Source organism: Meles meles, chromosome 2 (assembly GCF_922984935.1).
Source record: "Meles meles chromosome 2, mMelMel3.1 paternal haplotype, whole genome shotgun sequence".
In the NCBI taxonomy this organism is placed as follows: Eukaryota; Metazoa; Chordata; class Mammalia; order Carnivora; family Mustelidae; genus Meles; species Meles meles.
This window is the reverse complement of record NC_060067.1, coordinates 30,178,570-30,201,078: the sequence shown is the minus strand read 5'-3', so window position 1 is coordinate 30,201,078 and position 22,509 is coordinate 30,178,570. Positions and strand designations below refer to the sequence as shown.

Below are 22,509 nucleotides of genomic sequence, written 5' to 3'. Positions count from 1 at the left end.
CCAGAATTCTTACCCGTTATATTTCACTAGGCTTCTCTATCAACATATTCCATAGGTAATTAAAACATAAAATATCCAGAAATGAACTGGGGTTACTTTTACTCCCAACCTAATTCTGTATACCTCCCTACATCCCCTAACTTGTGAATGATACCACAGTTGAGCCAGGAAATGATAACCAACCCACACACTCTAGTTAGATCCATTTTATATCGACTCAGCTCAAAATCACTTCCTATTGCAGTAAGTACGCCTTCCATGTGTTTTCATAGCACTCTAGTGTTTTTCTCCATAATGGCACATATACTTTTTTCATTTATTTTTTCTTCTGTTTAATTGTGAGCTCCTTGAAAGCATAGATAGTACAATGCAGAGCTCCTAGCATAGTTCCTAGCACAGAAAAGGCTTAAAAAATGTTTACTTTATAGGGAATGACATGCACAAGAATGATTAGTGCGATCAAAAATACATATTTAGAAAATATATAATATATAAAATATAAAGTATTTTATACAGTAGGCATTTATTAAATTCATAAAAACTAGATTCCCATAGTATGTCCTACAATTCGGCTATGTAATTATCTTGAAAGTCCTCAATTTTACTATTCCACATGTCTGTGGAAGTTGTTTTACTATAACTGAGACTCATATAACTGGAAAGGGGGAAAATATGGCTAAACATAAAATAAGTAACATGTATTTTTAAACATTACTGGGGGAAAAGAGTAAAATATGCCACTATAGAATATGTTGATGATGTTACTGAAGTGGAATGAAAATGAAATATAGTGCATACTACTTAAACTTTCTATTTTTTAAACAATGTTTTATAGGATTCAGAATATTCTGAGTTTATTACTTTATTAGAATGTCTGAGTATGTATTTAAGATTTCGAGTGTGGAAAATTCCTGATTATAGAAATCAAAATGTCTTACACCATGGGGCAAACCAATCTCAGCTACCTTAGAGTATTAGATAAAATAATGTGTTAATAACTTGAGCAAATGCTCTATCTAAAATATAGCCATCTATTAGCAAAGTGAACTGGGACATAAATAAAAATAATAATTACATGGTTTCAGAATTGGAAAGAATAGCAGAGATTGTACGTAGAATCAGGAAATGGAGCTCTCATAAATGTAATACTAAATAAGACAGACTTTGGAAAAAACCCAAGGTAGCCAAAAGTGGCAACTCTATGCTCTTACTATATACATCATGTTGCTTTTAGTCTATTGTGGCTACTATCCAGCCCATTAACTGTAAAGCAGCAACATGCTCCTTGGTCCAATAATGCTGCTATTAACTGTCTGCTAACCATCCTGACTGAGAAAAGTGATACTTACAGAAGATTGTTTGAAGGTTATACAGTCCATCCACTTCTCTAAGTACTCTAAAGTCTTTCCTTGGATTAAATTGGGCCATGAGAAAGCTATATACTTGGACCATATTAGTTTAGCTCCTTGAAGAATTGCCTTCACTGAGTTGTATGTTAATGTAATGCCTTCAGCTTTTATTGAAGGGGACTACAAGAAACATCAATATGAAATTCATTACTGCCTTTATTGGGAAAATGCTGACATTACTTTCAACAGTACCCAACTTTCCCTAATATAAAACCCATATGATATCGGTTTATATAATTCAGTGTAGGAAAATATTTTCCATAAGAAAATTTATACTTCCATTTTTTGATTAAAAAAAAAAAGATAGTAACTCCCCACCACCCCATGGTTTATTCCAGCAGCCAAGAAGTTCAGAATTTAAAGTTCTACTTCTCTAGCTACGGATTACACTTAATGTTCTGGCCCAAATGGTGTACATACTTACATTCTATTTTCCTTCATCCTGATATCCTACTTCTACTTATGTTTTATTTTATAATAATTTAAGCACATGCATGCTTTTGGTAAACTGCCTGAAATGCTTTTGGAATGAGGCCAGATGTTTAAAAAATGCAAACAAATGAATAAAACACTTGAAATGTGATGTTTTCTATGAATTGCATGGCGTGAATCACAAAACAATGGCACATTTCATGTTAGTTTAGATATTACGTTGCTAAGTCTGTGTTTTAAGTAATTTAATATCTAGTGTGTTTCCACAGAATATGCTTTGTAGAACCACTGACTCAGATTTAGAAATGGAAACAATCTCAAGAGACTAAGTCATTTATTTTTAATTTAATTCAAATAAACTATGTGCTAACTGTTTGTTATACCAGGTAATAGAGAAAATGATGAGTAAGACATAACTATTATCCTCTTAGATCATGTAACCTACTGTTGGAAACAAAAATGTTTATAGTAAAAATATAACTTAATAAGGTTACACAAAAGGAATTTGTATTGGGTACTTTAGAAAAGTATTAGGGGTGGCAATTACATTCATTTAGAAAGTTTCAATATTAAGTAAAATCAGATGGATATTAAAAACTAAGTAGGGGTTCCTCAGTTAGGGAAGGAAGGAGGGGACATTTTAGCAAGAGGGATCAGCACATTCTAACATCACAGAGATGTATAGGGGCATGGATATTTGGAGATGTTTGTAATGGCTAGAGGGAGAATATGAGCATGCAATTTAGCTCTGTGTTCAATCTTGGATGCACCACTTATTAGATGTGATCTTAAGCAAGTAACTTTATGTTGATCAATCCTATAGTTTCTCACTACTATTTTTAAAAGATTTTATTTATTTTTATTTATTTGTCAGAGAGAGACTGTGTAGGCTCAAGCGGCAGGCAGAGGGAGAAGCAGGCTCCCGGCTGAGCAAGGAGCCAGATGTTAAAATCAATCCCAGGACCCTGGGATCATGACCTGAGGTGAAGGCAGATGCTTAACCCACTGAGCCACCCAGGCATCCTTAATTTCTCATTTCTAACACAGAGATATTTCCAGCCACATAGTAGTAAGTGTACAAAAATTAACTGTAATATTTCTTTATTCAACATATATATAAATAAGCTTATGAGAAATGTACATACTTGGACCATATTAGCTGAACAGCTTGAAGAACTCATTAAAGAGTTCAGCAGTTAATATTAAGAATTCAACAATTTCTTAAAGAGCTGAAAAATGAAATGGTGAGATACCCATTTTAGAAAGATGATCCTAGCTCTAATGTGGAGGATGGCTTGGAGGGAAATATGACTAGGAACTGCGATAAATAAAGAGACTTAAAATAATGGGAGACAGGGCATAGTTCATGACTTAGAGACAGTAAAACAGGCACCATCTGATGGCAGGTTAGCTGGTAAGGGATACTTCCAAGTTGTTGGTATGTGAAATCAGGTTTTGCCATAGATTAAAAAATACATACATAAATACATACATGTAGGCAGGGAAAAGATAGAAAATCAATTTAGAAGGCTTTATTTTTGTTTGTTCTTTCTTTAAAAAAAAAAGACACAAAGATTGGGATGTTGTATTCATGTAGAAATGCCTACAGAACAGGTCTGATGTATGATCCTGGAAGTTAAAAGGAGTGTATGGGGTGCCATTGTAGATAATAACTGTGGAAGATGAGATAAAGGCATGAGCTGTAGATTTGATTTGGTTCTATTTCATTCATTCATCCCATATTTATTGAACAACTAATATTACAGGATACTGTGAAAGGGCCAAGGATAAATGATTTATTGAAATAAATATGGTCATTATTATAATGATCAATGAGGGGAAGGAGACATAAATATGTAACTACAAACTGTGATAAAGGATCTAATGCAAAAGGGCAGGGTACGATATGCACTTAAAATTGGATCAAATCATTTAGGGGACACAGGGTTCAGAAACTTCCTGAAGATGGACATTTGTGCTGAGGATGTATAAGGAATATCTATTTGGGGACAGTAAATGGATGGACGGTGTGCCTAGTGTTGCAGATATTACCACAGATATCGTCAGTAAAGCACTTCAAGTAAGAATCACATAGTGATTAATAAAGATAAAATCAACAATAAAATAAAGACAAATTACTGTCTTTGGGGATAAACAAGGGCAGATGCTAGGGAAATTGGATCTTCTCTGAACTTGGGCAGAGGCTCTCAGAATAGAATGAATAGAGGCAGCTGCCAGGATTTGAGGGCAAGAGGTTGATATTCTGAGGCTTGTTTCAAAGACGGAAAGAAGAGAAAATGCTGCTGACTTGGGCCTGAACGGGGTTCTGAAACACAGCAGTATTCAATGGGTCCAAGGGGATCCCTTGAGAAAAATGAAAAGTTATTAGCAGATCTGAATATGTGGAGATTATTGGTGTTCTTCAGTTAACAGGAAAATAAATGAAAAGGAAATCAGATTATAGTGGGCTGAGAATTAAATTGAAAATGAGAACACAGACATTGTAAGAAATGCTTTCAAAGAGCCTGAATGGAGAAAAAGGATAGAATCTGAATGTGGGGGGATGGGTCACATAGGATCTGGAGAGAGTTTTGGTTTTGCTTCCTGGTAAGTTAAGCATATTAAGCATACTCCTTAACTGAAAGGAAGGAGGCGGTCAAAAAGGAGAAGACGGCTTTGAAGAAAGGAGAAGAAAATACTGAGGTTCAAGCCTGAGAAAAGAAGAAGAAAGACAGAGATTAAGAGCTGGAGTGGACAAATTAGTCTTGGCCATGTGAAAGAACACTGGGTATCAGGGAAGTTTCCAGAAGAACTTGGGGAATTTCACAAGATGATACTTTTTTAAATGGAAGGGCACAAAAACTGGACTTGGATAATTTGATCCAGCACTACATTTTTAGGGTGATAAGGTTTTGTTATCTAGTTTCACACCTGAGGCTAAAGTGGTATAACATCTTGTCCAAGATCACAGAGCAAGGTAGGTTGTGTCTTCTAACAAGAAGGCGCAAATGCAGCTTAAATATAGACTGAGTAGGGCGCCTGGGTGGCTCAGTGGGTTAAGCTGCTGCCTTTGGCTCAGGTCATGATCTCGGGGTCCTGGGATCGAGTCCCGCATCGGGCTCTCTGTTCAGCAGGGGCCTGCTTCCCTCTCTCTCTCTCTGCCTGCCTCTCTATCTACTTGTGATCTCTCTCTGTCAAATAAATAAAATAAAAATTTAAAAAAAAATATATAGACTGAGTAGATTTATGTATTGGCATAAACTAACTTTAAATATCATCAGAGCACAATCTACACAAAAATTTTATGTTAAATACATCTTTCTTTTTTCAAACATATATTAGTGATATGTGTCTTTGAAATACTATTCTTATGAGGCAACATAATATTTGCTAGTTTACGGGTATTTAAGGACTTATCATTTGCTCTTTGGATTGATGGATAATTTAACTTATGAACCAACTTCAAAAGCAGAGGGCTTCTACTTGTCTGATAAAACTGAAAGGATGCCGATATGGGCAGTGGATAAAAACTCTGTAATTCAAGAAATTACCATTTTTCCACTTAAAAATTAAATCTAAGGAAAACTAAAGCAGAAGTAGCTGAAAGTAGACTACACTGTAATCTTTTTTTAGGCAGATATGCTAGTTTGGGGCACTCTACTTCATCTCCTTTCATTTTTAAGGACCTGGTTATATCTAAGCTAAGTTTAGGAAGCACCTCCCAAAATTCATTTGAATCAAGAAATTGGGTTGAGTACCCACTGATAAATTCACCATTGTCAAGTTCTAAAATCCTTTCTGTGAAGGCAAAGAAGTCTCGCTGGTGTTGCATTGCCAGACTTAATAAGGAAACTCATTTATTCTTTTATTCAACAAAAAACTCTGAAGTGCCTAGCAAGTACTTGTCTTGTGTTTGGCCCCTTTAGCTATGGAAAAGTGATTAAGAACAAGCAACAGGTTAGATGTAATATTCCCCTTAACTTAACCATGAACTTGAACCACTTAGAACTGAAATAACATAGAATTTATTAGTTATTTTCCTGCAGATTAGGTTGGAACATCAATGATTTTGTCCTAGATTTGTCTTTACTCTGTGTGATTTGGTATGTGGTTTGATTTAAATCCAATATTCATTAGTATCAAGGTATTTCTTTTAGAATGCATTATCAGGAATGTATTTTTTGCATTTATAAGTACCTCTATTTTCCAAGTTCGGGAAGAAGGTATTTTATTTGATATGCCAAATCACAATGTCAATTTGACTGGCACCCTCAGAGCATTAAAAAGTGACATATCAATAAATATCTATGCAGAGCATTTATACCACAAACCACTATTTTTCTTTTGTGACAAATTTATAAATATGTCTGGCATTTAGAAATATAACTAGCATTAATCTTCAAAGAAAGTTAGTAGGAAGGGCGTGTTTAACTAATCTAACTAAAAAGAAATAATTGCATAGACAGCAATGAAAAGGCAGTACATTATATGGAAAATGAAAACATAAATCAACAATAAAATGTAATGGAAATTCCGAAATAGCCTTGAAGTTAAGCATAGAAAATTAATCAGATTCCCTTTAGCATTCACTCAGTGGCTGTTAGTATGCAAAACATCACTTATAAAATGAAATAAACCAGCACTTATTAAAACTGACACAGTTTATAAAATTAAAAAAAAAAGCGAGACTTTTAAATGATAACATCAACCATTTATATGCTTAAACTGCAATATGGTCTTAGAAATAAGAAAAAAATATTTAAATAACTGATAAATAAGTAAGATCATCAAGTATGTTATTCCAAATTTAATGGAAGAAGTATTTTAATAGACATATTGTTAAAAAGAAGTCCTCCAAGTAGAACTGAACTATTAAGAAAACCTTATGTATCTTATTGTGATATATCCAGAGCTTCCTCTTAAGGCAGATGAATAATAGTCTATAAAATAAATGGATCAGTTATTATATTAATGCTCAAAACTCCCATTAGCTTCAGTACTTGCAACCTAAAAATGGACACCAATAATTCCCAAAGAAATTAATCTTCAAAACAAATAACTCTCATAGACTACATGAGCAACTTAAAATGTCTAGGCATTCCACACCCAGTAACTTATTCCATATAACATGGGAGGAGGGGCGCCTGGGTGGCTCAGTTGATTAAGCCTCTGCCTTCGGCTCAGGTCATGATCTCAGGGTCCTGGGATCGAGCCCCGCATCAGGCTCTCTGCTCCATGGGGAGCCTGCTTCCTCCTCTCTCTCTGCCTGCTTCTCTGCCTACTTGTGATCTCTCTCTGTCAAATAAATAAATAAAAAAAAATCTTAAAAAAAAAAAAAAAAAACATGGGAGGAGAATAATGTTGCTTGAAATTTTATATCCAAGCAACAGAGATGGGGGATAGGTGAAGAGTAACTCAACCCACTGATAGGATCTGAAATTCTATAACAGGTAAAGTTAATGCCCACTTTCTTTTCCAGATCTCTTGATTAAAAAGCAGGATGGTATTTAAGAGTATGAATTTAATGGTCAAATAGATCTGCATTTAAGTATACTTATTAACCAGTTGTGTGAACTTGGGCAAGTAAATAACTTCACCAAATCTCAGCTTCTTCATTAGAAAACTGAGAGTTAAAAAGAGACCTTAATCATAAAATTTAAAGATTACATGATAGAGCATATGCCAAAAAGTTAGCCCAATGCCTTACACACAGTCAGAGCTCGACAGATGCTGGGGAGTTTGAACAGAAGTAATACACAAGCACTCCTAAAGAATTTTAGGCAAGAGCATACTTTAAAAGAAATCTGTATGATTTATATATATCTATATCTATGACATAGATATAAAGATACAGATAATTTACATTCACATGTTCTTCATGTCCATTTTTAGGAACATATCTGTTATAAGCTAAATCTGTTAGAGGATTCTCTTAATCATGGTGAGAAGGAAGTTCTCACTTACCTTGTCATTTACTACACTCTTCCCATCCCAAGCCCATCCTCTTTTGGTGAAGTAATTTACAGTTGCAAATTCAATTAGGGCAGAGAACACAAATGCATAACAAACAGCAATAAACCAGTCCATGGCAGTTGCATAGGCCACTTTGGGGAGGGAATTCCGAGCACTGATGCTTAGAGTTGTCATTGTTAGAACAGTTGTTACTCCTGCGGAAAGATAGGAACAAAAACATGAATGGATACTAGCAAGACAGAATTGAAAGTATTCTTTTTCTCAAAGTTACTTTTGCTGCCAGTTCCATCCACTAAACAAACAAACAAACAAACAACAACAACAACAACAAAAACCTGGAAGAACATTGCAAAGTTAATTATCACAAAAGGCTATTTTAGTTCTTGAAATAATAACTCTGAAATATCTTGTTTTCATTTTTTTGGTATGAATCTCTTTTTTCTCTTTTTTAGTATTGTTAAGGTTAAAAACATGGCTGATTTTGAAAGTAGGATTTCCTATGAGGAAATCGGTTACTTTAAATTGCTTTATTGCTCACTAACATTGTTTTTTTTTTTTTTTTTCCCTTTTTATTTATTTATTTTTTTTTTTCAGCGTAACAGTATTCATTCTTTTTGCACAACACCCAGTGCTCCATGCAAAACGTGCCCTCCCCATCACCCACCACCTGTTCCCCCAACCTCCCACCCCTGACCCTTCAAAACCCTCAGGTTGTTTTTCAGAGTCCATAGTCTCTTATGGTTCGCCTCCCCTCCCCAATGTCCATAGCCCGCTCCCCCTCTCCCAATCCCACCTCCCCCCAGCAACCCCCAGTTTGTTTTGTGAGATTAAGAGTCATTTATGGTTTGTCTCCCTCCCAATCATTGTTTTTTTTTAAATCTTACACAAAACCTCACGTGAATTTGTTCATCATTTATTTAAATCATGCTCAGCAATGGGCCAATCATCCACACCAGTTATCACAATGGAACTATGATTAAGAAGTTCTTTATTCCAAGTATAGCTACCTAAATATGAAATTAATTCTGGATCACTTAGCGTTGTGAGAACATAATTTCTTTCATAATGAAGTTTAAAATCTACAGAAAATAAAACAAACAACTAAACTTCAAACTTTATAAAAATGCAAATCACTATTTTTAGGGAATATTTTATGCCTCTGTTGGTTTAGAAAGTAATTTAGTCCCTTTCATTGTAAAGCTTTTCTGCCAGTAGTCAGGGAAGTCGCAGTAATTAAGTAAAAAGAAAGCAATAACTCAGGAGGTAAGTTGCCATATCAGCTGTCAAAATGTCTGCAATTACCTGTTTTATCAGAGATCCAATAGAAGTTTAATCATGTACAGAGGTGATACATTAAATTAAAAGAGTTAAAATGTTAAAGAAATGTTCATTCATATATTAAAGTTTTATTGTATTGTATTTTTTGCTTTCCCTTAGGATAAATAAAGCAGCTTTTTCTTCTCATCTACAATAGTTAGTAATTCAAAACAGCAAATAATTCTATTTAATCATGAGTGAATTCATATAGGAATATGATGGTAGTAGTAGCAATAAAATACAGAAAAATAAATTAAGCTCACCTGCTGCTAAGTCAATATTAAAAAGCACATCTACAAAACACATTCCCTTTTCATGCATCAAAGTGAAAGGTTTTAGATTGTGAGGATGTTTTCTTTTGAGAATTCGGTACAGTAGAATAATTAAATAGAAGACATGATAGATACAACCACATACACCCACAACCGAAATCATATCCTCCTTCAACCCCTATATGAGTGCCCACGTGCTCACACACATACGCACACACACACACCAATAATATAGCAATGCAAATGACAAAACAATATATGGAAATACACCTAACTTCACTAGCAGTTAAGGAAATACAAACAAAGAGATAATGACATGCTTTCCTAAAACTATATAGTCAGCAAAATGTTAGCAGACTTTAAAAGATTTATACTATGATAGTATTGAGGAGAATGTGGGATAACAGACATCCTCTCTGAATAGGGATTACAGATTGATATCATATCTAAGAAACTGTTACCTAATCCAAAGTCATAAAGATGTAAGCCTACATTTTCTTCTATGAGTTTTATACTCTTAGTTCTGACATTTAGGTCTTGGTCCATTTTGGAGTAATTTTTATGTACAGTGTGAGGTAGATGTCCAAACTCATTCTTTTGCATGTGGATAACCAGTTGTATCAGTGTTATTTGTTGAAAAGACTTTTCCTTCCCTATTGAATGGCATTAGGATTGTTGTTGAAATCAACAGACCACACCACAGTGACTTCTTATTACATATGTCTCCTGAGGCAAGGGAAACCAAATCAAAAATAAACTATTGGGACTTCATCAAAATAAAAACTTCTCCACAGTGAAGGTAACAATGAACAAAACTAAAAGGCAACCTATGGAGTGGGATAAATTACTTGCAAACAACATATCTGATAAAGAGTCAATATCCAAAAATATATAAAGAACTTATCAACTCATTAACCCAAAAATGAATAATACAATTAAAAAACGGGAAGAAGACACAGACATTTTTCCAAAGAAGACAAACAGATGGCAACCAGACACACAAAAAGATGCCCAACATCACTGATCATCAAGGAAATACAAATCAAAACTACAATGAGATATCACCTCACACCTGTCAGAATTGCTAAAATCAACAACACAAGAAACAACAGGTGTTGACAAGGATGTGGAGGAGGAGGAACCCTCTTACACTGTTGTTGGGAATGCAAACTGGTGCAACCACTGTGAAAAACAGTATGAAGATTCCTCAAAAAGTTAAAAATAGAACTACCCTTTGATCCAGGAATTGCACTACTAGGTATTAACCCAAAGAATAAAAAAACACTAATTCAAAGGGATACATACACACTGATGTATACAGCAGCAATATCTATAATAGCCAAAGTGTCCATCAACTGATGGATGTATAGGAAAGAAGTGGTACACACACACACACACACACACACACACACACAGAAATATTATTCAACAATAAAAAAGAATGAAGTCTTACCATTTGCAACAAAAAGGTGGAGCTATAGAGCATTATGTTAAGTGAAATAAATCAGTCAGAGAAAAATACCATGTGATTTCACTCATATGTAGAATTTAAGAAAGAAAACTAGCTTAGGGGAAAAAAAGAGAGAAGCAAACCAAGAAATATACTCTTACTATTGCACTACTGCAATATATACCCCAAAGATACAGATGTAGTGAAAGAAGGGCCAACTGCACCCAATGTTCATAGCAGCATTGGTCACAGTCGCCAAACTGTGGAAAGAACCAAGATGCCCTTCAACGGACGAATGGATAAGGAAGATGTGGTACATATACACGATGGAGTATTATGCCTCCATCAGAAAGGATGAATACCCAACTTTTATAGCAACATGGACGGGACTGGAAGAGATTATGCAGAGCGAAATAAGTCAAGCAGAGAGAGTCAAGTATCATATGGTCTCACTTATTTGTGCAGCATAAGGAATGACACGGAGGACATGGGCAGATGGAGAGGAGAAGGAAGTTGGGGGATATTGGAGGGGGAGATGAACCATGAGAGACTGTGGACTCCGAAAAACAATCTGAGGGTTTTGGAGGGGTAGGGGGTGGGAAGTTGGGTGAGCCTGGTGGTGGGTATTATGAAGGGCACGTATTGCATGGAGCACTGGGTGTGGTGCATAAACGGATTCTGGAACACTGAAAAGAAATTTTGAAAAATACATAAAAATAATAAAAAAAAATTCTCCAGTGTAAGCTTAGGGCAGAAAAAAAAAAAAACAAAAAACTATGACTCTCGAGAGAAAGAAAGAAAGAAAGAAAGAGACCATAGATATATGGGCTTGTTTCTGCACTTTGAATTCTATTCCATTATTCTGTATATTGATCCTTATCCAAGTTTCAAACTGTTTCGATTATTGTAGCTTTAGAGTAAGTGTTGAAATTAGGAAGCTTGAATCCTCCAAATTTCTTAGTCTTTTTCAAGACTGTTTTGGTTTTCAGGGTCCCTTGTATTTACATGTTGTTTTATAATAAATTTGCTAATTGCTGCAAAAAAGATTGCTAGAATTTTGATACGCACTGCATTTAAGCTACTGTTTTGGGCACGATTGCCATCTTAACTATATTAGGTCTCCCAATTCCTGAAAATACAGTACCTATGTAACCTTTATAATTATATATATAAATATAAATATATGTACATATATGTATATATGTATACATATATGTATACATATATATGTACACATATATTATATATATGTAATCTATTTAAAGCTTCTTTTATATCTTTTAGCAACATTTTATAATTTTCAGTGTACAAGTGTACAAACCTTTCACCTGTAAATTTAGATTTATTTATAGGTATTTTATGTGGATGTTAATGTAAATGGAAATATAGTCTTAATTTTCTTTTCAGATTGTTCATTGCTAGTGTAGAGAACTACAACTGATTTTTTGTGTTGACCTTGTACCCTGCAACTTTGCTGAATGTATTAGCTCTAATAGTTTTTACCTATAGTTTATATATATAGTTTATATATAAAACCCCTATAGTTTACTAGGGGTTTTATATATATAAAATCACGTCATCTGGGGCGCCTGGGTGGCTCAGTGGGTTAAAGCTGCTGCCTTCGGCTCAGGTCATGATCCCAGGGTCCTGGGATCGAGTCCCACATCGGGCTCTCTGCTCAGCATGGAGCCTGCTTCCTCCTCTCTCTCTCTCTCTGTCTACTTGTGATCTCTCTCTGTCAAATAAATAAATAATAAAATCTTAAAAAAAAAAATCACGTCATCTATAAATAGAGTTTTAATTGTTCCTTTCCAAACTGAATGCCTTTTATTTGTTTTTCTTGCCTAACTGCACTGGCTAGAACAGGTAATATAAGGCTGAGTAGAACTGATGAAGGCAGACATCCCTATCTCGTTCCTGATGTTAGCACAGCAGCTTTTAACCTTTACCTGTAAGTATGATGTTAGCTGTGGGCTTTTTCTTCCATCCACGTGTATCAGGTTGAGAAAGTTCCTTTCTCATGCCAATTTGTTGGGTTTTTTTAATCATGAAAGCGTATTGGGTTTTGTTTTTTGGGTTTTGAGATGATTGTGTGTTTTTTCCATACCCCATAAATTCATTGTTTACATTGATTGATTCTTGCATGCTGAACCAAACTTTCATTCCTAGGATAAATCCCATTTGGTCGTCATATGTAATCCATTTTATATGTGGTGGTTTCAGTTTGCTAGTATTTTGTTGAAGACATTCTATATATCTAAGGAATATTGATCTGTAGAGTTGGTTTTTGTTGTTGTTTTGTTTTGTTTTTACTTGTTATTTCTTTGTCTGTTTTTGGTTTTCTTCGTAAATGGTGCTACAGAATGAGTCAAGAAGGTCCCTCATTTATATTTTCAGAGTTTGAGAAAGAATGGCATTAATTCTTTTTTCAATGTTTTGGTAAAATTAAACAGCAAGACCATCTGGTCTTGGACTTCTATTGATTTTTTATTGTTGCTCACTTCATAGCCTTACTTGCTATAGATTTGCTCAGACTCTTGAGTCATTTTTGTTAATTTGTTTTTTCCAAGAATTGGTCCATTCTAGGTTATTTCATTTGGGGGGGGGGGCAATTGTTCACAGATTCCCTTAGAATCTCTTTTATTTCCATAAGGTCAGTAGTAATGTTCCTTCTTACTTCCTAAATTTAAACTTTTGAGTTTTCTCACTTTTTTTCTTTGTCAGTCTAGCTGAAGTCTTGTTCAATTTTGTTGATCTTTATGATAGTGTGTTGATTTTCTCTAATATGATTTCTATTCTCTATTTCATTGATCTCTATTCAAATTTATATTAATTCCCTTCTTCTTGCTAAGGGTTGTGTTTGCTTTTACAGAAACAAAGCCAGAAGCAACAAAAACATTTCCCCATAAATTCTTTCAGTGGCATCCTCCTGGCAGCAATTTTGCACTAGGGAATTCTGAGTCAGGTAATATATACAAAGACCAGCTTTTTGCGAATGCCTTAAAGGAAGACACCCTAAGGTGAAGACAATACTACCTGAAGGAGCTCCACTTTCCTCCCTCTAATACCAAGAGACTTTTAGTTGGAATGTCTTACTCCACCATTTTTGTGGGTATCTACCCTAAGCCCCGGCAATTCTTCTAGATGGGGCAGAGTGGTATAAGATACTGATTAACAGCGTTGCTATGTCCTCAGATGACCTTGCAGTTGGATTGCCTGGTTTTGGATCCTGGTTCCCCTACTTGCTATTTAAGGTGACTTTGAGCAAGTTCCTCAACTATTCTCATTACTTTCCTCAACTACAAAACAGAATTATAAACTGACAAGAAACACCTTCTTCAGAAGTGTGTTGTGAAGGTTAACTATGCATTTGGCACAAAGCCTGGCACACTGTAAGTATTCAATAAATGTTAGCTATTTTAATTCTTCCTGTTTTTGTTGTCATCATTACTGCTATAATTACAAATCTATCTTACTGAAATGACAGCAGGAAAATACATAGTGATAAATGACACACAAGGTTCTTTACATGAACACACCTATAAAAGTAAAAAAGTGGGAAACACTGGCATATTCATCGATTGGGAAATAGTTTAATAAATTGTTGATTACCTACACTAGTAATACCACAATATTACAAAGAGTAAAATAGGGCTATTTATTGGCTGCAAATATATCTATAATACATTTTGCTTAAACCACTCCATGATTCAGTTTTCATGAAAATATATGCATTTAGGATTTGTGTATCATTAGAGATATACCTGCACGAGCTTAGTAAACAAAAAATAAAATAACAAATGAGATTCCAGTTATCACCATGGGGAGAAGGTATTTTGTGATTTGGATAGATGAAATATAAAATGGACTTATACCTGATTTTTTATTGCTTATTTCTTTGGTATTTTACCAGAAAAACATGTAAGGATACAATCTAAGATGGTAATATTGTTATCTTTGGGACAATTAACATTGAAAGAATCCATTTTTTTTTTTTTCCCTGTAGTGAACTTGCTTTGCTTTTGTGATAAGAAAAAAAAATACAAAATTTTTAATTTAAACAAGGGATACTTGAAGATATTTAACATTTGCAATTCAAGTGTGAATTTCTGAGAATGATTGATGTATACATTAATGCTAATTTAAAGAAGATCTATCAAAAAATGCAAGTTTAAATTAGACAATGATAAATTTAATTATGATTCTAATCTATACTGCTGGTTTAAAATTAGATCTGGGTCTAGTCATTCAAACCAATAAAACATTATATCAATTTTAATATAAATCTATCTACTATGAGGCAAATTTTCACTGTATTCAATTCTTCCCCATAACTAAATTTTATTTTCTTTCATCTGATTTTATAAACTTGAGAATAAAATTGTTAACATTGACTGTACATTTCTACTTCTTTTCTTCCTTTCCCTTTTTTTCTTTTCATTGAAAGGGTGTGATTCTTATATGCCAGCTTTTCTGCCGGCTAGTTCAGCTTTGCCTGTTCCCATCACACTGTAATAGAACTGGGCATTACATAGAGAGGTGCATTTACCTGGAAAACTCACAGACCTTCCACATGTCTGCCCCCCTCCAAATAATGGGCATTTTTCTATACCTACTAGGGTCTCCAAAAGTGAACATTCCCACATTTAACAGACTATCTCCTTATCTTCTGTGTGTGACTGCCATAAAGCAATGCTTCCCGGGGAGGCTTCAGTTTCTTTTTCGGTAAAATAGAAGACAAGTATCTTAAAGTGATTTCAGCATTAAAATGCCATGCATATATGTGGAATATGTGACCATTCCCCATACAGAGACAATATCTGCTCTGTGATACTCTGGTTTTATTCTATGTTAATATTTCTTACTTCGAGATGTAGGTGCCAAAGTCTCAACTCATAGTAGCCAAGCAAATAGTGCCAAAGTGAAGGAATGCCAAGTGTTGGGTGCAAAAATGCTCTGACAGAATAAAGTCAAATCAGGGAAAGCGACTACAGCACAGAAACTTACCCTGTGAACTCCACGGTCAGATGCCTAAATCTTAATCTTGTACTCTTGGGGACATTCTCTAGCCCCTTTGTTCCGCAGTATCCTCACTGGTGAAGTGAGGACTAAGGATAGTGTTTTCCGGGGCACCTGGGTGGCTCAGTTGGTTAACCATCCATCTCATGATTTTGTCTCAGGTCTTGATCTCAGGGTCATGAGACTGAGTTCTGCATCAGGCTTGGGATTCTCTCTCCCTCTCCCTCTGCCCTTTCCCCTACTCATGCATGCATCTGTGCTCCCCCTGCTTCTCCTACAATAAATAAATAAAATCTTAAAAAAAAAAAAGAATAGTTTTTTTCCTATAGTGTTCACATAGTGACCAAATGAGTTACTACATGTAAAGCAGTGCCTCTATTGTAAAAAGATTCCCCAGTGCATGTGCAAAAAAATATTACCCTGGAAGCAAAGTCAAGACAGATTTACATCAGAGAAATAAAATGAAATGGAATGCAATCTTCCTTTAGACCTTTATCCCCATCGAATGTTTGTGTGTGTTTGCTGTTGGGGTGTTGGGTGGAAGTTAGGAAGAAGTTTCAGAAACAAAACAGGCACAAAACTGCCATAGAACACAAATGTAAAATTGTTTGATACCACCTGCTGGTTACTGCTAGAAGTGGCAGAAAAAACAGACATTCTGATAAAACAAGTGCTAGATTTAACAGTTACATATCTAGTATGAATGCACTATGAAAGGTTACAATTTTATTTTATTTTTAAGGTTGCAATTTAACTCATAACTGTGCTACATCTGAATGATAAAAACCTGGAAACTTCATGTTACAGACAAAAATTAGAACCTAGATGACGTATCTTGTCATAAAACCTAATTAAGTCAAATTCCACTAATTTGAAATTTGTGAAAATTTAGAAACTATCAATTATAATCTAGAAGAAGGTGTTTGAAAGGGTAGTTTTAGTGTGTACAATACTGTGAAGGATTATATATATATATTTTTTTTTCTTTTTGCTTGCCTGAATGTATTCTGTATATAATAAATTAAAAACTCATATCCCTCTACTCAATCCTTTTCTTCCTGAAGCCCTTTTCTCAGTGAAAGGCCCCTATGATCTAAAACCATTTGCATATTGGAAGTTGAAGTTGCAGTTGACAGTTGACGTGAATATTTTCTTTGTCTGGGTAATTTGCCAATCTAGGCAACATACTGTTTCCTCTACTGTGGATCGTTTCCTTCTTAGTCATCCCTCTTTGTTGACTTAGCTAATGCCTATTTCTTCCCTGAGTAAATTATTGAGTGCCTACTAAATGCGAAATATTTTATGGGCACACAGAACACAACAATGAACAAAATAGCAAAGATTCCTGAACCCTTCTAAGATTACAGTATACAGCGCGGTTTTATCCTTCTGCAGGATTTCACATCCCTAAAGGCATCTGTGACCTGGTCTTACACATACTTTTATCAAATTGTCATTCTTGAATTTACGTTGGTTTACATGACTATATCCCTCAGTAAACTATATGGAGAAAGACTTGTTTGTCTTCTCACCCAGTGGTAATGGGTGTTCAATCGAAAGCAAGAGGTCATTAAATAGTGTTTAAATGAGCTAATAAATATTTACTGAACTACTCTCCAGTGAACTGTCATTGATAAGCATTCATTTATTAGGATAACTGTAAAGAATTTATTCCTTCTCTTCTCATGGAATTCCTCCTAATTCCTACATAGGCATTTTGTCCTCATTTTTGTGCTGTACATGGTAGAACTATGAGTGCAATGTGAGCAAAACCAAAAAAGATAAAAATATATATTTTTTAAAAGAGCACAAAGAAACCTAATATCATGACAGGGCAAGGTCTATGATGAACTGTAATCCCAAGATCTACCTGGCCTGCAAATCTGAGTTAGGCTTCTCTAAGGAAATAAGGGGAAAAGTTAAAGCGGTCACAAGGCAAGGGAGTATAATACTCGACCGGGGAAAGAACATGCACAGGAAACCAGGGACACGAGGAAACAAGGCATTTAAGTGGAACTGAAAGAAGTCTGCAAGGTGGGAAGATAGAAGATAAGAGTTTCATGGAAGATGTCCATACTCCCATCTCCAGCAATTCAAGAGAAAGAGCATTTAAGTGCCCCTACCCATATGTGATGCTTTAAGCAGCACTTCTTCCAGGTTAAAAAAAAAAAAAAAATCTTAGCTATGTCTCTCTGAATGTGCCTGCCTCTTCACAATTTGAGATGACAGTTTGCCTGTCACCTCGATTCTCTTACAAATGCAGTGAAAGTCTTTAATTTTCAGTTTGCTCAGCTTTCTCTTGTTGCAAGGATGAAAGGGACAACTTGCAAGCTCTTCATGTCAGTGCTGAAACCTGAAGCCCAGTCCCTCGATGTTAATACAAGATTTTTTAGAACAATTTTTTTTTTTATTAGTCAAATGTCTATTTTTTTCTACTTCTGAATTTCTAGTTGTGTTCTGGGTAGTGAAGTTGGACAGATCACCAGAAAAACTGGGGAATATTTCACAATCAATATAATACAGGCAACCTTCTGGAACGAATGTCAGCAAATGACTGATAGTCAACAAAGCAAATTCACAGATCTCTGAATTTGACCAGCAGAATTAAATTGGAAACATAGGTGCTCTAATAGTCCACTGTGTTCCTGCTAGCTGAATCTTAGAAAGGGAGCTTTAAAAGCATATAAAAATGAATCAAAATGAATTATAATATGGGAGTATTGCTATAATACTGCTGCATTGACATATTAAAACAACTCGTGAAAATTGGAAAAACTGAAGAAATCAACCAAATTTTTAATCTTTTTTACCTGATTTATTCAGTCAGCTTACCTAATCTTCTCCCTCCCCCCACCACACACAAACTGGCTTGATTATATTTTTGGCAAAACTATTACCTATGAAATTTGGCCAAATTATTTAATACTTTCACCATAGGCATAATCAAAATTATATTTTAAGATTGAAAGTAAGAAGAAAGTTCACACAGTAATGGTACTAACCCTAATTTAACATGTATATATACTAACTGTTAAATTAGTAATAGGTTAAAAACTTTCATGGATATAGACAAAAATTTATTTGCCATCATTATGAATGTGAAGTGCATACATGAAAATGTATATGAATATTCAGGAACTCTGGGGAATCGGGAGCTTCAAGCTATAAGGATCAGTTAATATTCCAAATCTAGGTTGAATGCTCCTTCCATGTTTTCAGAGAGCATCCTGCATATTCCTAGAATATTACATACTGTAATCTTTGCAACTGTTTACCTTTCCACCTCCTCAAACAGACCACAACCTCTGTGAGGTTAAGGATCATTCTTGTTCACTTTATATCTGAAAGCTCTAGCATAGTGTCTGGCACATATTTTCAAACCAAATGAATGAATGTGGTTTAAGAAGCAAATAGACCTATTTGTGTGGATATAGATGGAGAAATGACTGGGTATATTTGTGTGTGTTTGGAGCTAAATACATAAATACATAAAAATAGCCTGATGCCAGCTATTTTTTTTCTGGAATTCAATGACTACGGATATGGATGCCTCGTAGTATTTAAGATTAGAGCAAAATATGGCCATTGCAAGAGTTTTTATGTTAATATTTTATGCGCTCAATAACCCTATTCAAAACATTGTATCTACGAGTGTATATATAGTATATAGAATATAATCAGTGTGTATAAATAAAATATATATGTGAATATTTATCATATTACATATAGATAATGTTACAGTTAAATCTTGGAAAAGGTATTAAGTGAAGCACCAGGGAAAAATTATTCTCTGGAGTGAGCAGATAAGAAAGCAGATAAAATACAATAAAAGCCCCCAACTTTCATTTGACAATTTTGGTATACGGCATACAAGGGCATGATGGCCCTGATACCAAAGACCTAGGTTTCCTCTTTCTTACTTCTCTGCCATTTATAAGGTATTGCCCATATTCTGGAGGTTTGCGAGGGCTTGACAATGCCTGATCTACATTCCAGCAAACAGACGGGGGTGGGGGGGGGAAGGAGGAGAGCCACGCCCTGTCACTTCAGGGGCGTGCTTCTGAGTTGAAGCCCACAAAGGGAAAAGTATACATCCAATTTCTACTCCTAGGTCTTTGAGAACTAGTCATCCGACTACATCTAGCAGTAAGAGAGGAAAAGAACGGTAGTCTTGATTTGGTGTGCCCTACTAGAATCAAAATTTCTAGTCTTCCGTGACTCAAGAAAAGACAATCATCTCTGACAGATGTAGGCTTGTGACTACCCAGAAATTTTCCTATGAAAATTCAGGAAAGGAAGAAAGGAATGTTTTGTATTTATTGACTCTCTAACACGTCAAACTACATGATAAATAAAACTAAACAAAATCGGCAGACACTGGCCTCTTGCTAGCCACGCCAGTGTGCTTCCTGTGCAAAGGCAGCTTCCAGGCAGTCCCCAGCCACACTTTCAGAGAGCCTGGTCCCGTCTAGGTAGAGACTTCACAGCTACTGGTTTTCCATGAACATTCCATCTTTTAACCACTCTTGCGGTATTCTTTTTGTAGGCTGTCCTTCACCACTGGTCACTGAATTGCTCCTATTCCACAAAGCAATGTATTGCTCTTCTACTCATCCTATTTACTGCTCTCTCTTGGCAGTAGCATTTCTTCCCATCTCCTAACCTTCTCCCATACTCAGAAGATCATCAAGGATATATCTCATAAGCTCCCAGTCCAAATATCTGACCATCTCTTGAATATCTCCACATGGACTCAGTAAAAATTTATTGAACCTTGGGACGCCTGGGTGGCTCAGTGGGTTAAGCCTCTGCCTTCAGCTCGGGTCATGATCTTGGGGTTCTGGGATCGAGTCCCACATCAGGCTCTCTGCTCAGTGGGGAAGCCTGCTTCCCCCCTCTCTCTGCCTGCCTCTCTGCCTACTTGTGATCTCACATGCTCTGTCAAATAGATAAATTAAAAAAAAAAATTTACTGAACCTTCTATATCAATTCATTTTTTTCATTAAAAATGTATTCAGTCTACTGCATACTTGTCACTTTGTTAGATGTGTATATTAAAAAAACACAAATTAAATGCTCAAGGAGAATAGAGCCTACTAAACAATGCAGATAATTGGTATGCATGTTTTACAGACAGTATAACAAGTGATGGAGAAGGTATGGGGTGTTCTAAGACTCCCTAAGGATACCTATCAAGATTTTGGAGTAAAAGAAAGCTTCCTGGAAGAAATAATGCATAAAAGGAGATTTGAAGAGTCTGAGGAATATGCTAATGAAGAAAAAAACATGGTCTCATGTATATCAATCAATATAGCAAAAGGTAGGCTCGCAGTGGGTTAGCTTGGGAAGCCTCACAAAGACCTTACAGTCCTGTAACAGTTTCAGGAGTGAGTACAATGTAGACTCACAGAAAGATTTCATGCAGGAGAGGGTTATATACTAAACTGAGTTTTAGAAATATCACTTCTGCCGCACTGTGTAGAAAGGAATGGAGAAGGTAGGACTAAGGACAGGGAGACCAGAGAAGACTTTTTTTTGTAATCTGACAGAGATGAGTCCCGCAGAAACTTCAAATTTTAAACATTCACGACCAAACCCAAACCTATCGTGTCTTCCATAATTCTCTATTACTTAGGGAATAACATTACATTTATGTAGCCACTCAATTAGAAATCTAGGCGTGTTCTGCAATGACTACCTTTCTCGCCTCTTCAGATTCACTGTGCCCTGCATATTTTCCTTCCTTAATATCTCTCAAATCTATTAACTCCCTCCTCCGTCCTATTTTATTCCTTTATTATGTCTCACCCAGATGATGCCAATAGTCTCTTCACAATCACCCTGTATCATTCGTACCATCTAAATCTATTTACCCAATATTCCTCAAGTATATCAATTTTGCTCCTTTGCTAAAATACCTTTCAAGCAGTTTCCATGGCTTTAGCATGGGATGTAAAGCAGTACATGAACTGGTTTCCATCTAACATCATTATAAATAAATGAATCCCACACTTAAGATATACTGGTTAATAACTGGTTGTTCTCCATATGCTTCATGTTGCTTTTGATAATTATGTGTCTTCTGCTTAGAATATGTCCTTTTCCATAATGCTAATTTGCAAGACTTGACTTGATTGTTCTTCCCTTTGGGCTTCTCTGAAAGCTCTTTCCTCAGATATAATTGTTTCTTCTTTTTACTCTTACCTTATTTTAATGCATTTCTCTCTTGGCATCCATAACTTTTTACTTCACCTACTTATTTACACACCTGTCTCACTCCTCCACACTCTGAGTGGCTTGTGGGCATGTGGCTCATTGTGTCCTTTGAAATGCTGTTACTGAGGGGCACCTGGGTGGCTCAGTCAGTTAAATGTCTGCCTTTGATTCAGGTTGTGATCCTGGGGTTCTGGGATTGAGCCCTGCATCAGGCTCCCTATTTGGTAGGGAGTCTGCTTGTCCCTCCCCCTCTGCCTCTCCCCCTGCTTGTACGCTCACTCGCTCTCTCTCTCTGTGTCAAAAAAATAAATAAATAAAATCTTTAAAAATTAAAAATAAATAAAATGCTGCTGCCCAACTCAGATTCTGGCAATACTGCATACTCATTATCTGTTTTTGTTTTTTTTTTAATATTTTATTT

General features: G+C 35.5%; 1 protein-coding gene across 3 annotated transcripts in view; it reads right to left on the bottom strand.

The window, feature by feature from the left end:
* Positions 1 to 22,509, bottom strand: part of GABRA2 (gamma-aminobutyric acid type A receptor subunit alpha2) — a 124,937-nt gene that overhangs the window by 4,189 nt on the left and 98,239 nt on the right. The window contains exons 9-10 of one of the 3 annotated variants that reach the window (XM_045984539.1): positions 7,806 to 8,008; positions 1,350 to 1,529 (exon numbers count right to left, since the gene is read on the bottom strand). In XM_045984539.1, coding sequence (XP_045840495.1) covers positions 1,350 to 1,529; positions 7,806 to 8,008 — 383 coding nt within the window. Of the gene's footprint in view, positions 1 to 1,349; positions 1,530 to 7,801; positions 8,009 to 22,509 lie in introns of all 3 variants that reach the window. The other 2 variants (XM_045984519.1, XM_045984530.1) reach the window with 2 other exon arrangements.